The sequence below is a fragment of the Mustela nigripes genome, chromosome 13 (genome assembly GCF_022355385.1).
Source record: "Mustela nigripes isolate SB6536 chromosome 13, MUSNIG.SB6536, whole genome shotgun sequence".
NCBI classification, from domain to species: domain Eukaryota; kingdom Metazoa; phylum Chordata; class Mammalia; order Carnivora; family Mustelidae; genus Mustela; species Mustela nigripes.
The window spans coordinates 68,789,082-68,805,087 of record NC_081569.1 but is presented as its reverse complement, the minus strand read 5'-3'; the positions used below and the strand labels follow the sequence as shown (position 1 = coordinate 68,805,087).

At 46.5% G+C, this 16,006-nt stretch overlaps 1 protein-coding gene across 1 annotated transcript in view; it reads left to right on the top strand.

Annotated features, from left to right (window-relative positions):
• TNFAIP8L3 (TNF alpha induced protein 8 like 3) overlaps positions 1-12,507 on the top strand; it is a 36,698-nt gene extending 24,191 nt beyond the window's left edge. Inside the window, exon 2 of the mRNA XM_059371203.1 lies at positions 11,008-12,507. Coding sequence (XP_059227186.1) covers positions 11,008-11,570 — 563 coding nt within the window. The 3' untranslated portion in view covers positions 11,571-12,507. The remainder of the gene's footprint in view (positions 1-11,007) is intronic.
• The last annotated feature ends 3,499 nt before the right edge of the window (positions 12,508-16,006 follow it).

Sequence of the window (16,006 nt, the reverse complement as noted above, 5' to 3'; positions counted from 1 at the left end):
GATAGGTCTTACAGCTGACCCTGCCAATTTCTCTTCACCTTACTTAGAATAAGAAGTTATTTCAAAGCCCAGGAATTTTTTGAAATGAAAACAAACAAACAACAACAAAACAACTTGGTCTTCTCCTTAAAGATGATCAAATGCTGCTCTTAAAGAGTAATTATTTGGGACTCCTGGGTGGCTCAGTTGGTTAAGCATCTGCCTTTTCGGCTCAGGTTATGATCTCAGGATCCTAGGATCGAGTCCGCATGTTGGGCTCTTTGCTCAGCAGGGAGCCTCCTTCTCCCTCTGCCTGCTGTTCCTCCTGCTTGTGCTCTCTCTCTCTGACAAATAAATAAATAAAATCTAAAAAAGAAGAAGAAGAAGAAGAATTCAGTGCAAGGTGTTGCAACAATCAGAATCAGCTCTCCTGTAAGAAGTGTCCTGTTTTGATTACCATTGCTTTTCTACATTTTTGCACAGCATCCTGAAATGTCCCGTACAGCTGGGAAGATTCATCATGCTTGGACCCCCCAAATCACTCATTTCTAACCACTGGATGAATGACTCTCAAGGACTGAACAGCCACCAAGGGCAAAGCCCAAACTCTGTGCCTGCTCCCAGGCCTGGGCCAACGGCAAGATTTCCAGCCCAGCCCGAGCTGGTGGGGAACCACTGGCCAGTGCGACACCGCGTCCTCCATGTTTGCTTATCTGGCAACCTAGTCCTTCTTCCTTCCACCCTCCCTCCCAGTCCTGCCGTACCCAAGCCTGCCTCTCACTTCCTGCCTTCATTTTTCACTTACTAGGAGGGGCAGTGTGGTGATGGGCCCAAAGAGGGGAGAGAGAATCTCTAGAAGGAATACAGTATGGCCCCAACTAAAGGGATTCCCAGCAAGCTGTGAATAGAGACTATGCTTTAACCAGCTAATGTTAGATAGTTGCATTTTTAAGAAAGAACCTGTTTATCTCCAGGGATCCCCCATTGACAAATTCCTTAGGGAAGATGGATCTCTTCACTGGCTCCTGCTTGATGGAAAGAGGTAGAGTTTGGGTGGGCAAATGGGATGCTCAGGGTGGGGCAGGTTGGTGTGAGGTGCCTACTGGGCAGGCTCCTGTGGCCTTCTCCAGCCAGATTGCCCTACAGCCCTGGAACTCAGCATGCTAAAAACTGAATTCATCCACCCCACAAGCTTCTAGATGCCTCTTCCAGTTGATGGTGCATTCCTTGCCCCCTGCCCCCAGTTAACCTAGCAGAAGCACCCAGCGTCATTCTTGACTCATCCCTGCACCCCCACAGTCATCTGTGCTGTTCCTGAGTACCCCTCCCCCTCACCCATAGGACAAGCTAAAAATCACAATCACAAGCACATTTCACTAATTGTTATGGCTTCCTACTACCTTGGGGAATATCTCAAGGCAAGTAAAAGTGTTTCAAATCATCTTATTAGAATTTTTGAAATTTTTATGGCCCGTTTCTTGTCAGATCTGATTAGATCATTGCTTTTACCTTATAATTTGGCTGTGGAAAAGCTCTTACGATGAGAAGGATAATCGTCTGCTCTGCCATTTCCTTGCTGTTCACTTAAGCTGGCATGATTAGTGTATTGTCTTCAGTTTTGGTGCTTGCTGGAATCTTCTGAAATCACTGGTCCATTTTGTGAGGGTTTAGTTGAAACTAAATAATGTAATCACTGAGTCTGTTTAATCAAACACACATAAACAAATGCTGAAATAAATCAAAACTTGTGGGAGGGGGGTGCCTGGGTGGCTCAGTTGGTTAGGCGACTGCTTTCAGCTCAGGTCATGATCCTGGAGTCCCGGGATCGAGTCCCATATCAGGCTCCCAGCTCCACGAGGAGTCTGCTTCTCTCTCTGACCTTCTCCTCACTCATACTCTCTCTCACTGTCTCTCTCTCTCTCAAATAAATAAATAAAAATATTTTTAAAAAATTGTGAGAGGGGATAAACAAGTGAGGGATACACTAAACACCCCCCAAATCCTGAGAGGGGGACTTTCCCCACTTCCCTTATGTCTCCCAGTCAGCCTGCATGTTCAGTGTTAGGAAAACTTCACTTCTCTCCTAAGAAGACAGAAACAGAGGTTCTAACATTTTCATTTTGCACACTGCTCCCCTGCATGTCAGGACATGCATGTACAGGACACCTGTAGGACCCACAAGCTGCCTGCTTCTTAATGCAGTAGTGGAAATTGGGGGGACCTCAGGTCTTAGGCACAGAGGTGAGCCCAGGAGATACACACTCAAGGCAGGTGGCTCTCTTGGGTTGGGCAGGGGGGCCCAGCCTCGAAGAAGTCTCAGGATCTGCTCTGGGTGTGCTCAGGGGTGACCTGTAGTCAGAAAAATGCATTCCTGACCCTCCCAGGCCATCCACGTTTTACTGTGATGCCTTTTAAACTATCCCAAAATATCTTTTTTAAGTCCCAAAATTGCCATCTCAAGTATGAAAGGGACTAGACCAACAAAGGCTTTTTTTCATGGGCTTCTACGTTTTGGTCATTTCTCTGTGGAGAGAGGGAAGGATCCAGATTTTTGCTTGTCCCCAACTCAAAGACCCCACCATCACTCAACGATCTCGTTTCACTGTACCTCCTTTAATGCCATGTTTTTAATATTCCAGCAGTACACAAGCCATAGCTTTATACAAGGAAAGGACAGTGCTTTCTGGTTGACTCCACTGGAGATACAACGATTCAATTAGTAGTTTTCCTGGAAACCAGAACTCTGTTAGGTTCACATTTCAAAACACTACTTAAGGTTGCTTAATAGTTTTGTCCCCGTAGCTACATAGGGACATCCAAGAACTGAAGCAGAGCCAGTGTCTTCTCTAGAAGGTATTTTGTCATTGTCATGGAGATCCAATCCTGCAGACCACCTCTCCCCCTAAGCCAACCCCTTTCCATCGTTCACACAGAGAACAGACAAGGAAGCAGGCAGGGAGAGGAGAGGGTGTCACTCTCACCACTGGGTGCTGGCCCCTTGTCAGTAGTGAAGGAGGGAGCCTGAGGGACATGACCAGTCCAGTCAGCTTTTCTGGGTGCGTGTGCAGGTGAATAGGGAGGAAGGTGCTCATGAAAGTTCCAGTAGTTTGTGAGGCTGCTGCATCCAAAGGAGGCGTGCTTTTTTCCCCAACAGTTACATGTAGGTGATTGAGCACCAGAAATTTTGGACTACCACAGAACACCCTCTGCTCAGGGTTTTGCCCTTCCCATGTTCCTTGTCTGCTGGGTCTCCTGCTTCAACAGATGGTGCTTATTAAGTGCCACATATTGTTTTCCTCTGGGTACCATCTCCTCTCCTAACTTCTCCTTCTCACTGTTAGCTCACTCTCTTCCTTGCTATCATCATCTTAGGCTGTTTACAGAATTGACATGATCCCATGTACAGCACAGGCCATGAGAGATAAATTTCCAGTTTTATTATTTTGACACAGCTATCCACACACGCCTTCAAGTTTTCCCCCACACTCCTTTGCCGGAAGCAGAGAAGTTACCGAGTTGAGAGTAGGGAGAGGTGGGTGGAGTCTCTCCCCCAGCCCCTCCATGCCTCAGCACATCCTGGGCAGATGCTCAGAGCTCCTCATCCCTCATAATCAGTGTTTGCTTTATTTTTCCCAGAATATACTACCTGCTCTTACCATGCTAGAGCTCATCTGCCTCTTTTTCTGCCCACTCACCCAGCTCGGTAAGATCTTCCTGCTGTGTGTCACCACCCGTTTGGCATTTCACCATCTGGGAGAGCTTAGTGTTGTCTCAAATGTGGAAACATCACTTGTACTATGGCTGAACATCATTTATAGAAGAATCAACTCAGCCAGCCCCAGCACTTTTCCGTTTAGGGGGAGACCCTCTTAAATTATCTTTTGCTTTCTCTCTCCAAACTAATTGGCCACCATTGTCATGCCAGTCTCCCAACAAGTCTCTGGTACTTTTCTTTTCTTTGTGAATATTCCAAGAGGGCTTATTAGAGTACTGACCTCGCATTGCTCTCACTTGAGCTTCCCCATCAATCTTAGTGTAAGGAAACCCCTGTTATGCTTCAGTGGTCAATTTCACAGCTTCCTCCATCTTGTCTCATGGTACTGGCCAGGGGAGCTGTATAGTAGCTGCATGATCACATTTTTATCGCCATTCTCAGAGACTCTGAGGTGTTGTAAACAACTCCTTAGCTTTTGTGGCTGGGGAATGGGAACTTTTATACAAACATGGTTAAGAGAATTATCCCTGGCCAAAACAGCCCTCCAAAGGCTTGTACACAGCAACAAGGGGACAGTCTGTGCCAAGACCTAACCTGGATCTCTTGGTGTTTTCCCAAAACAAATATGTGTCCACCAGTTAGGCCTGTTTCCCCAAATATCCAAGTACACTTCCAACCCTGGCTCCCAAAACTTGCATTCTTTCTCTCAGCCAGCACTGTTTCTCCCTGACAGATCACCCACATAGTCCCCCCTGCAGAAGGCTGAGAGAGAAGAATGGAGGGAAGGAAACAGGCCCAAGATTTCTCTGTACAAAAGTCTTCTGAAGACGACTGCCTCTCTGGCTCTCCTCTTTGTACACACCCTCCGTTTAATCATGCACACATGTTGGAGACATTGGCTCTCCTCAGCCCTGCCCAGCCAATCCCTGGGAGTTGTAAAAGTTGACCAGAATGTCTTGATTTTCTCTCAATCCTATCCCAGCATTTCTCATAATATATACAAGATGATTGTGTGTGTGTGTGTGTGTACAAATTTTGTAAGGTTCAGGAAGTTTGAGAAGTGGGTAAACAAAACTACACAGGTATCTTTACTGTGGGTCTTCTCAAAGCCTTTAATAAGCTACCAGGTATGGTAGAGCCTCAAGAGCCAACCATAATCTGTGGTCATCCACAAAGTCATTATAACTCACCACAGATCCTTCTCTCCAAGAGCACCTATCACGATGAGTGCTCTGGCGGATCCGTGTTGGCCATGTCCTGATCAGTGGGTCTTCCACACAGCATGTCAGAGTCACCTTGCAAACTTGCATTACCAGCAATCTCCTGAAGATTTTCCTACTGGCAATCTGGGATAGAGTTGGAGAATCTACTTGTTTGTTGTTGTTTCTTAAAGCCTTCTTGGTGATTTTGATGATCCATAGCACTTGGGTTCCTCTGCTCTAGACTGTTGCTATTTCAGGCATCAGAGATGCCACAGGTGTGAGCACTCAACCCTGGAAGCCTGTACCCTAAGTCCCCTTATACATAAATAACACATTCTTATACAGTAGAGATGGCTGAAAACTTAGCAGGAAAACCACCCCAAGCCTTTGTGATTAGGCGGAAATTACTACCCTGTACTTTGTAACATGGTAGTCACCCCCATCTGTCCACATTCAAGTCCCCCTTTAGATGTCCCCAGCTGTTCTCACTCAAGCCATTCTGGGACGTTTTGCATGTTTCTGCATTTTGATTCATTTGTCTGTGTCTCCCATCCCTGTGGGACCATATTCAGAGCAGGACCCAAATGGATATTCTGGGGTGATTTCCTCCATAAGCACTTCATATAGAGCCAAGCTAGCCAAAATATTAGGCAGATTAATTTAGCCAAATTCATTTATTGCCAAACTAATAGGAAGTGCTCAATAACTACAGAGCAACCAAAGGACAAAAGGGACTTTGCCCAAAATGAGCAAAAGGGGTTAAGTTTACAGAAATGAAAAGTAGAGAGAAGGGCAGATTTTGGTAAATGTGGCAACATGAGAGTACAATTTACCTGCTGAGATGATAGGCAGGTATGTATGATTTTCTACCACCCTCGGAAATTTTTCTTCAATTACTTCTCTGTTCAATTTTTAACTCAATGATATATGCCTCACTGGTGGTTTCGGAATAGGTTGACCAACTTTTCCCAACGTGCCTGCCACTGATCTAGTTCCAGCCCTGAAAGTCAGCTATATGGGAAACCCCTCCATCTTGGCAGCCCCAGGCAGCTGGGGTCTCTACTCAAAAGACAAAAAGAATCCCCTGACCAGATAAACTTGCTACATCACGTCTATCCACCTGAATTATTGCTGCTGTAACAAAGCAAATTACCACAAACTTAGTGGTGTCAAACAACACAGATGTATCCAATTATACCAATTATACCTCTAGAGAACAGAAATCCCAAGTGGGTTTCACAGGGCTAAAAATCAGTGTATCCACAGGGCTACACTTTTCCTGGAGGCCCTAGGGGAGATTGTGTTTCCTTCCCTTTTCTAGTTTCTCGAAGCCAGCCGTGTTCCTTGGCTGGTGGCTCCCTCCTTTATCTTCTAAGCCAATGACCACATCACTCTCGCCCTTTACTTCCACCATCACATCCCCCTCTGTGTCCCATGCTCTTCTGCCTCCCTCCTTTACTTTGAAAGACTCTTGTGATTGTATCAGGCTGACTGGATGATCCAGGGTAATTTCTCCATCCCTAAGCCCTTAACTCAATCCTATCTGCAAACTCTTTTTTGCTGGGTCACACTCACAGTTTCCAGGGACCAAGACACAGACATCTTGGGGTTGGGGGTAATTCTGCCTACCACATCCAACCCTCTAAAAGTTGATAAAACACCTCAGTGTATTAAAGGAGTGTTTTAAAGTCTCACAGGAAAAGAATCTAACTGCTTAACCCAGTATTTTCCAAATTTATTTGGTCAAGAATCTCCTTACCCCAAATAGTGCTTTTTATCACCTCTTGGAATCCTGCTGCTCTTGCTGAAGAGAATTCCATGTAGTGTGCACACCGAGAGTCCAGACCTCCCATGTGATGTTCAGACAAGGATGATTTTGAGGGAATTGATTTATAGATCTGATTACCCTTTCACACCTCAATACATACTCTTTTCTACACTTTCCTACCTGAGGAACAACCTGAGGTCAAAGCGTGGTGGGCCTCTCTCCTTTCCACTCTTGTAGTCAGAGTTCTAACCCATAAAGACTCAAATCGGGGCTGACTGACATGCGTGCAGAACCTCCCTGGTCAGACACAGGGAGGACAGGAAGCTCTGGTGCTGTGTGGTGCCTCTTTGAATCAAGGGGCCATAATCCACCCCTATATATCTCATTTGGAAGTGCATCTCCAATAAAAATTTATTATTTTTTATGTTTAGTGTTTACCAACGTTTTAATATTATATATTGTACCCCAAAACAAAATAGCTCACTCTAGAAGAAATGTTTTAAGACATGAAGATTTATGATCGCTAGAATCATCTTTTATTTTAAATTTCAATTTGTATGCATCCTTTGGCTGTAGAGAATTGTGAGGAATTGATCAAATAAAACATTTTCAAGCATAAAAATACATTAAAATTCTCTGGGTGTCATGTCATAGAGATAAGGGGGGAAGAACAATGTACTATTTCTAATTTTTTTTTTAATTTTATTTATTTGTCAGAGAGAGTGCCCAAGCAGGGGGAGCAGGAGGCAAAGGGAGAGGGAGAAGCAGCCTCCCCACAGAGCAGGGAGCCTCACCCAAGGCTCTATCACAGGACACCGGGATCATTACCTAAGCCAAAGACAGACACTTAACTGACTTAGCCACCCAGGCATCCCTAACATTTCTAATTTTTAAAGAAGAGCTTGCTCTTAACATTTTAAAATTGACAACAATGGGTGTTATATCACTGTAGTGCTATGTTATTTTGGACATATTTACAAGAATGCTTTAACAGGCTAATTTTTAAATACTCACTTTATAATACCTAGAAATTATATCTTTTAACAAATTATAACTATTTAACCTTAAGGTGAAAAATACTTGCTGTCAAGGGTGCAAGGAAGTGCATAATTTTTTCAAAATTCTTATGGGAGTATATGAGCAAAAGGTATGACAGCTACTGGTCGAGAGAAGAATGTTGGCATTGCTGGAGGGGAAAAGACTAGCAAGGAAGCCTTGGTAAAAATGTCAGCTTCATTTCATGTAGGTTGCCACAGAATGGGAGAAGATATTCACAAATGACAGTACAGACAAAAGGCTGATATCCAGGATCTATAAAGAACTCCTCAAACCCAATACACACAAAACAGATAATCATGTCCAAAAATGGGCAGAAGACATGAACAGACACTTCTCCAATGAAGATATACAAATGGCCAACAGACACATGAAAAAATGTTCATCATCATTAGCCATCAGGGAGATTCAAATCAAAACCCCATTGAGATACCACTTTACACCAGTTAGAATGGCCAAAATTAACAAGAAGTAAATAATGTGTGTTGGAGAGGATGCAGAGAAATGGGAACCCTCTTACACTGTTGGTGGGAATGCAAGTTGGTACGGCCACTTTGGAAAACAGTGTGGATATTCCTTAAGAAATTAAAAAATAGGGCGCCTGGGTGGCTCAGTGGGTTAAGCCGCTGCCTTCGGCTCAGGTCATGATCTCAGGGTCCTGGGATCGAGTCCCGCATCGGGCTCTCTGCTCGGCAGGGAGCCTGCTTCCCTCTCTTTCTCTCTCTGCCTGCCTCTCCATCTACTTGTGATTTCTCTCTGTCAAATAAATAAATAAAAATCTTTAAAAAAAAAAAAAAGAAATTAAAAAATAGAGCTTCCCTATGACCCTATAATTGCACTACTGGGTATTTACCCCAAAGATACAGATATAGTGAAAAGAAGGGCCATCTGTACCCCAGTGTTTATAGCAGCAATGACTGCCAAACTGGAAAGAACCCAAGATGCCCTTCAACAGACGAATGGATAAGGAAGATGTGGTCCATATATACAATGGAGTATTATGCCTCCATCAGAAAGGATGAATACCCAACTTTTGTATCAACATGGATGGGACTGGAGGAGATTATGCTGAGTGAAATAAGTCAAGCAGAGAGAGTCCATTATCATATGGTTTCACTTACTTGTGGAGCATAAGAAATAACACGGAGGACATGGGGGGATGGAGAGGAGAAGGGAGTTGGGGGAAATCGGAAGGGAAGACAAACCATGAGAGACTGTGGACTCTAAAAAACAATCTGAGGGTTTTGAAGGGGTGGGGGTGGGGGGTTGGGTGAGCCTTGTTGTGGGCATTAAAGAGGGTACATAATGCGTGGAGCACTGGGTGTGGTACATAAACCAATGAATTCAATGAATTCTGGTACACTGTAAAGAAATTTAAAAAAAAAAAAAGTGTCAGCTTCAGCTAACAGAGTGAAGCACCTGGTGCACTCAGCACTCCTTCCCTGCCCCTACCCCCACCCCCATTCCCTGCCCTGCCCCCCCCCTCCCCACACCCAGAGCCACCAGTGCCTGAGGCCCTGAGCACACAGGAGGACTGAGACCAGGGCTTCCCTTTTGGTTCCCTTTATACCTTGACTATAGGGAACGTCTAGCGTCAGGGTCATTTGGGAAGTTGCTTGAAGATTCTGTGGTTTCAGACTTTAAAGAGCGTGAGCTCCCTGGGCTGTAGGATGCTCCTGGCCTCGACTGGCTGTCCTACTACTGCTGACCCTGCCACACCAGCCCCCCTCCAGCCCAAGCCTCTGGGCCTGCAGGGAGAAGCGCCAGAGCAGTAGAGCTGTCCTGGAAAGGCCCAGGGCTGAGGGAGCAAGGCAGGGTCCAGGAGGGGCCCATGAGGAGGGGGGAAGTGGGTGCAGGAAATGCGTGGGAGCCTTGTTTAAATTGTGTGGGAGTGTTTTTTGAGTCTGTCCGTGAGACCCGAGCATCTGGGTGTTAATCGCTCAGCACTGAGCCATAAGCCCCGGGTCGGCAGACCATGTGGAACATGGGGGCAGCCAGGCGAGGCTTGCGGGACCTGGCTGGCTTGTATGGCCATGTGTCCACTCTGCCTGTCCTGTTACTTCCCTGTGGCCACAAAGCACTGGATACAGTCTCTTTGGATCCTAGAAGGGTCTTCAGTCCTCAAAGGAAAACTTTTTTAATATAAATTCGCACTGTATTTTACAACCTTCTTCTTCTGCAGTGTTTCTCTGGTATTTCACCCAGCAGACGCCACTTCATCCCTGTGCAGAACAGAGCTGGGTGCTATGGGAGATACCGTCTCCTCCCTCGGGCAACCTGCCTCTCCTCTGGGCCAGTAATACACGTACATGCTGTAGCAGGATGGGCAGTGGGTTTCTGATGTCAGCTGTAGCTAACTGCCCACATCACGGAGTAGTTCATCAAATCTAAGGCACCACTGATTGTAAGAGGTTCTTTTATATGCTCTTAAGAAAAAGGTGCTGGCCAATTAAATTGTGAGTGACTGCTTTCTTTTTTACTTAGAAATGTTATACTTATTGAAAGGTCCTTTTGGACTTGCTTAGACATAGGGTTTTTGCTTTGTTTTGTTTTTTTAACATCTTTCACTCTTGTTCATTCATAAAGTGGAAAAGAAGAGAACCTGATTGACTTGGAGGTGTTAGTGTGTGTGTTTTTGCACACAGTGCCCTTCAGTTGTCTCTGCCAACTGAGGGCATCTGAGTGCTCTTGACTTTTCTCCCCAATCTCTGGCTCCTGTTGTGCAAATTGCTTGCATATAGATAAAGACAACCATAGTGCATGTGTCCCTGGCAACAGTGACTGTAAGACATACAACAATTTCCTAGATAGGGAACATGAAAAAAAATATATACCTTAGACTCAAAATATGGATTCTGAGACTCAGTCAAATAGACTGCCGTGATCGGGCATCCACGTCCATCCAGGGAATGGCATTGGCATCAGTGCAATGTGCTTGTTGCAGTAATTTGCACAACTGGATAGTGGAGTTCTCTGTGAACTAAGAGGGTCAGGAAAGCATTGTGCATGAAGTAGGTCTAAAAAGGTGAGATTCGGCCTAGAGAAGAGGAGGCCACTTCCAGAGAAGGAAGAGGGTGATTAGAAGATTCAAGAGGATAAACAAGCATGGTATGTGGAGAGGACAATGTAGCAATCGCCGGCTTGGGTGGAGTTTGGTGAGGGAGCAGTGGGATATAAAGGCTTGTCTTTGCTCTAGGAACGTAAATTCAAATTAGTGTCTTTCACTTGTGGAATCATAATAAACAGATCTCATATTTCTCTAACTTTTCTCTCTTTCCTCACACTAGGTCCTGATGTTTTTAGTTCAAAGAACCTTGCCCTTCAAGCCCAGAAGAAGATCCTGAGCAAAATCGCCAGCAAAACCATGGCGAATATGTTGATCGATGACACCAGCAGCGAGATCTTCGATGAGCTCTACAAAGTCACCAAAGAGCACACCCACAACAAGAAGGAAGCCCACAAGATCATGAAAGACTTGATCAAGGTGGCAATCAAAATCGGAATCCTCTACCGACACAACCAGTTCAGCCAGGAGGAGGTGGTTGTCGTGGAGAAGCTCAGGAAGAAGCTGAACCAGACCGCCATGACCATCGTCAGCTTCTACGAGGTGGAATACACATTTGACAGGAACGTGCTCTCCAAGCTCCTGCACGAGTGCAAGGACCTGGTGCATGAACTGGTGCAGCGACACCTGACGCCCCGGACCCACGGGCGCATCAACCATGTCTTCAACCACTTTGCTGACGTGGAGTTCCTCTCCACCCTTTATAGTCTGGACGGAGACTGTCGACCCAACCTCAAGAGAATGTGTGAAGGAATCAATAAGTTGCTAGATGAGAAAGTCCTCTGAATGCCTTCTCTCCTCCCAGACTTTGCTGAGTCCTGGTTGCAGCACCAGTGTGGTCCAGGTTCGAATCAAGAAAACAGGAAACCCTTGTCCGAGATGCCCATGTCCTACCCTAGTTCCCCGTCTGCCGTTGATGCCAGATTTCACTCAGGTGTGTTTCTCCCCTGATCCCACTGATGAGCTCTGTACTTCCAGTCACCTTGGTCAGCCAGCCCAAAGGACATTTCGTCTCTTCTCAGCGAAGGCTGCTGTGCTCATCGAGGTGAGCTCGCTTCATCTTGGGGAGCTGAAGGAGCCCTGGACCAGGAGCTGGAGGACACAGGTTCGGTTCCTGGCTTCACTGGGACAGCTATCCTCAGGATCCTAGGACCACGATGCCCACCTGCCCACCTCCCGGGGCTGCTGGGAGGTTCAAATGAGGCAACATATGTCCACACTTTTGAAAACTCTAATGTAAGGTCTTATTATTTTCTCTCTGGAGTGTGAGAGGGATCCACCTGGATTTAGACTACTAAGCAGCAGAGAAGAAAAGAATAATAGTATCTAGTATCTAATAGAGACAGTCTGTCTCTAGATGTGCTGTTTCAGACACAAATGAATACAAAGGTATGAAAAAGCATAGCAGCAGACTGGAAAAATGTTTTCCAAGAGCTGTGTTTTTAGGTCCCAGATGCAGGTTTATGATCCTGCAGAGGGAGTCTTTCCAGTGGGGTGGGGATGTGGAGATTTTCCTACTCCTGATGCAGGGGCAGAGAACTGTGCTTCCTGCAGGCTAGGCCTCCCCCTCGGAGGGGCGACGCCCATGAGGTGAGGTGTGGGAGGGCTCATCCTGGCAGCCTGGGGGCCGGGCAGAAGGAACCCCTATCCACCTCTCCTGGCCTTTCACATCCCATTGTGCTAGTTTCTTTGGTTCATCAATAAATTGAAACAACCCTTCAAACAGGAGGTTTTGGAGTTGTGATTCCAAAATAAAATACCTTGGAGTTAGATTAGAATAGGTTAAGAACAATGGGATTGAAAGGCAGACAGTGCTGGGCAGGAGCTGTGCACTCAGACCCTGGGGCACACTGGGAGGGCGGGCACAAACGGGGCCCCGGGGCAGCTCGCTCACAGACATGTGGCCACCTTCTCTGACCTGCTCCCAGCCTCGCTTTCACACTGTGGCTTCTGACATATTTTTCTCAACTCTTAACAAACATCAGGACAGGGTATTTGCCGCCTTCTCCTGTCTGCAGGACACTACGTTAAGGAGACTTGCTCTCCCTGCATCACCTCCCGTCCCACTCTGCTTCTGGTACCTGATGATTATATCAGAATACCATATTAGCTCAGCCGCTGGCTCAGCCCATCAGAAGACAGCTTGTGGGAGGCTGTGAAGTGACATCCTATGAGCTTCAGTGGCCATGTTGCCTCGTGTCAGCATCAGTGCACACCATCAGTTAAGTTCTTCCACTACCAGCACTCAAAAGTAGTTCATAGGAGGGGCGCCTGGGGGGCTCAGTCTGTTAAGCATCTGCCTTCAGCTCAGGTCATGAACTCAGACTCTTGGGATGGAGCCTCATGTTGGGCTTCCTGCTCAGCAGCAGTCTGCTTCTCCCTCTGCTCCTCCCCTCTCGTGCTCACTTTCGCCCACTCACTCTCAAATAAATATTTAAAAATAAAATAAAAACTAATTCATAGGAAGGATGACCAGGAGGGAATAGGGACCAGATAAGTCAGCACCTAGCACCCCTCACAGACCTGAGGACTGAACGTTGATATCTGGGCCCATGTGGGCTGGGAATGTGGTTCGGCAATGGAAGCTGCAGGTGGCAGGTGCCTTCCTTCCCAGTCACCCACCAGGCAGCAAGCAGACCAGCAACAGCTGAATTTTCACATAGAATCTTCAATGCCTGCCTCGGTATACTTGTTTAATTAAGAACTCCTTCCTAGTTCTAGAGATGGTTCTAGAAGCAGCAGGTCCTTTTCCACTAAGCACCTATCCAGGGAAATCAGACCCACCAGGCCTGGGTGGAACTATCTTCTGCCCCATCTGAAACATAGCAGGGAAGAAGGTGGCCACTCTAGAGGCCACCACACACATCAGTTTCTGACAGTCTGTGAGTCTCTAAGGACACTGAGTCTTCCTTATTCTCATCTGAGAAGGACTACCACTTCCACCAGCATGTCTCAGTGAGTGCAAAAGCGGAGCATACACCAAAATCTGTTCTGCTTCCTTAGACACCCTCCACCCCCGCTGCCCCACACTGAGGCAGCAAAGGGGCGCTCTAAGTGCATGGCCAGTTGGGTATAGCTCAAGCTTATCAACAGTAGCCAGGGGGAGCTGGGATATTCAGGCACAAGTAACCCACATGCCTCCAAAAATAGCCCAGGCCAATCCCATGTGTACAATTTAAGCATAACCATTGGCATATAAACTCAAGTGATTATCAAGTGTCATCAACCAGCTGAAAAGCTTACAAATTTCAGACACTTTATGTAACAATCTAGTGAACCAAAAAAAGAATCACATTATTGGTTTATCCTAAGGACTCTACCCACATCACTCTGTGGCCCTGAAAGCCTGTTTTGGCTGGGGAAAATAAACACACACACACACACACACAAATATATGTCAGAGACCCACAGATGCTTTCTAAAACAGGACTCTGTAGATCTGCATTTGTTCTCGGAACTCTACAAAATTTTCAATAATGAGCACCCACAAAAGCAAAGTTAGAATATCTGCATTCAGGTGGCACCAAAAAGAACACAGATTTCAAGAGAAGCAGCGGGACAAAATCATGGCACTGAGCAGGCCATGTGCCTTTCAGAGAGCAATGCAGGGCTCAGCAGGCAAGGGCGCAGACAGCACGCAGCCTTTAAGAGTGGGGGTGGCAGGATCAGTCTGCCTCTGTCCTCCGGGAACACCCCTAGGCCTTCAGCCATCTGTGAGCACCCAGGTCTGTCCCCTGGAAGGACCACGGACTTGGGCTGAAATATCCCCCGGCCCCCCAGCCCTGGTTGTGTGCCCTTCCTCTGGCATCTGAGCCCTGCAGAAACACATTTCCTGCCGACTGTGCCTGCCGTGTGTCTGTGTCGCCCTTCCTCCCTGGGTTTGCATCTGTTGAGTCTTGACACCCTCAGCAACTCCAGGTCTCTGCTCAGTGACAAATCAAAATGAAAAGACTTCTCCATCTGTGCTTCTCCTCCAAACTCCCATCTCCCCCATCTGTACATTCTTCAGAAGTAAATCAGCACATTCACTGGCAACTCAATGAACTTCTTACATCCATTTATACTTTGAAAAAAAGAGCTCAGGGCGCCTGGGTGGCTCAGTCAGTTGAGTGTCTGCCTTTGGCTCAGGTCATGATCTCAGGGTCCTGGGATGGAGCCCTCTGTTGTGCTTCCTGCTCAGTGGGGACTTTGCTTCTCCCGCTGTCCTCCCTCTACCCCTGCTTGAGTTCTCTCTCTCTCAAATAAATAAAATCTTAAAAAAAAAAAAAATGAGGCCTGCATGCCCTCTGCCCCATTATCTTTGGGGGTTGTTTTGTTTTGTAATTCAACACGGTCTCAGGTATCAAGAGCAAAACCAGTCAGTGAAAATTCTAGGTCAGCTAACTTGGGCTGTGAGGACACTGGATTAGCAGGGGCTGTCCAATAACGAACAGGGACATTGACAACAGAGTCATGAATCAGATAGCCTTGAAAGAGGGGGTACCCCAAGGCCCTCCCAACTCCGAATTGTGTGGGGCCACAGACCAGACCCACCTCCTGCTCTTTCCTTAGAGGGAAATTTTTTGTTGTGAGAGGGAAGACTCTCCTACAATACATTCCTCAAAATAGCATCTCGGAGTTCCCGAGAATTCTGGTAGGGGCGCAGGGGGAAAGAAGGCGTGGTAGCAGGGGAGAGGGAAGAGGCCATGAGTTCTAAAAGGAATTTGAGATTTTTGTTTCATTCTGGCAACTTTTTTTTTTTTTTTTTTTCAAATAACATCAATGTAAGTACCTTCTGAATCTTGTGGGGAGGAGACTTCATAGCTGTAGGATGCCATCAAGCCTCAGGGTCTGAGGCCAACCCATCCTGGCCATCCTAAAGAAACTCAGAGGTACAAGAGAAGCCATCACTAGTGATCACAAGCACTGTTCCCTCCAAGGAAGGGAACAGAGGAAAAACCTTACAGAGAGAAGTTGCCTGTACTCACTCACACTCTGTCTCAATGCCAGCTTTACTAGAGTGCAGAATCCCAGGCGTGAAGACTGTGTGTGGTTCTGGGATCCCAGGAGCTAATTCTTTGGCTGAATTTAAGAAGGCACCTTGGGACCCAGGCTCTGGTGTCATCAGATTCCTCTGCACCAGAAGAACAAAGAACCAGCCAGAGTAAGCCATCTCTCATTCCCCATCCCCAACAGCCCCTCAGTGTGCTATTAACCTGTTATTTCCCTTCCTTGTCCTTCTT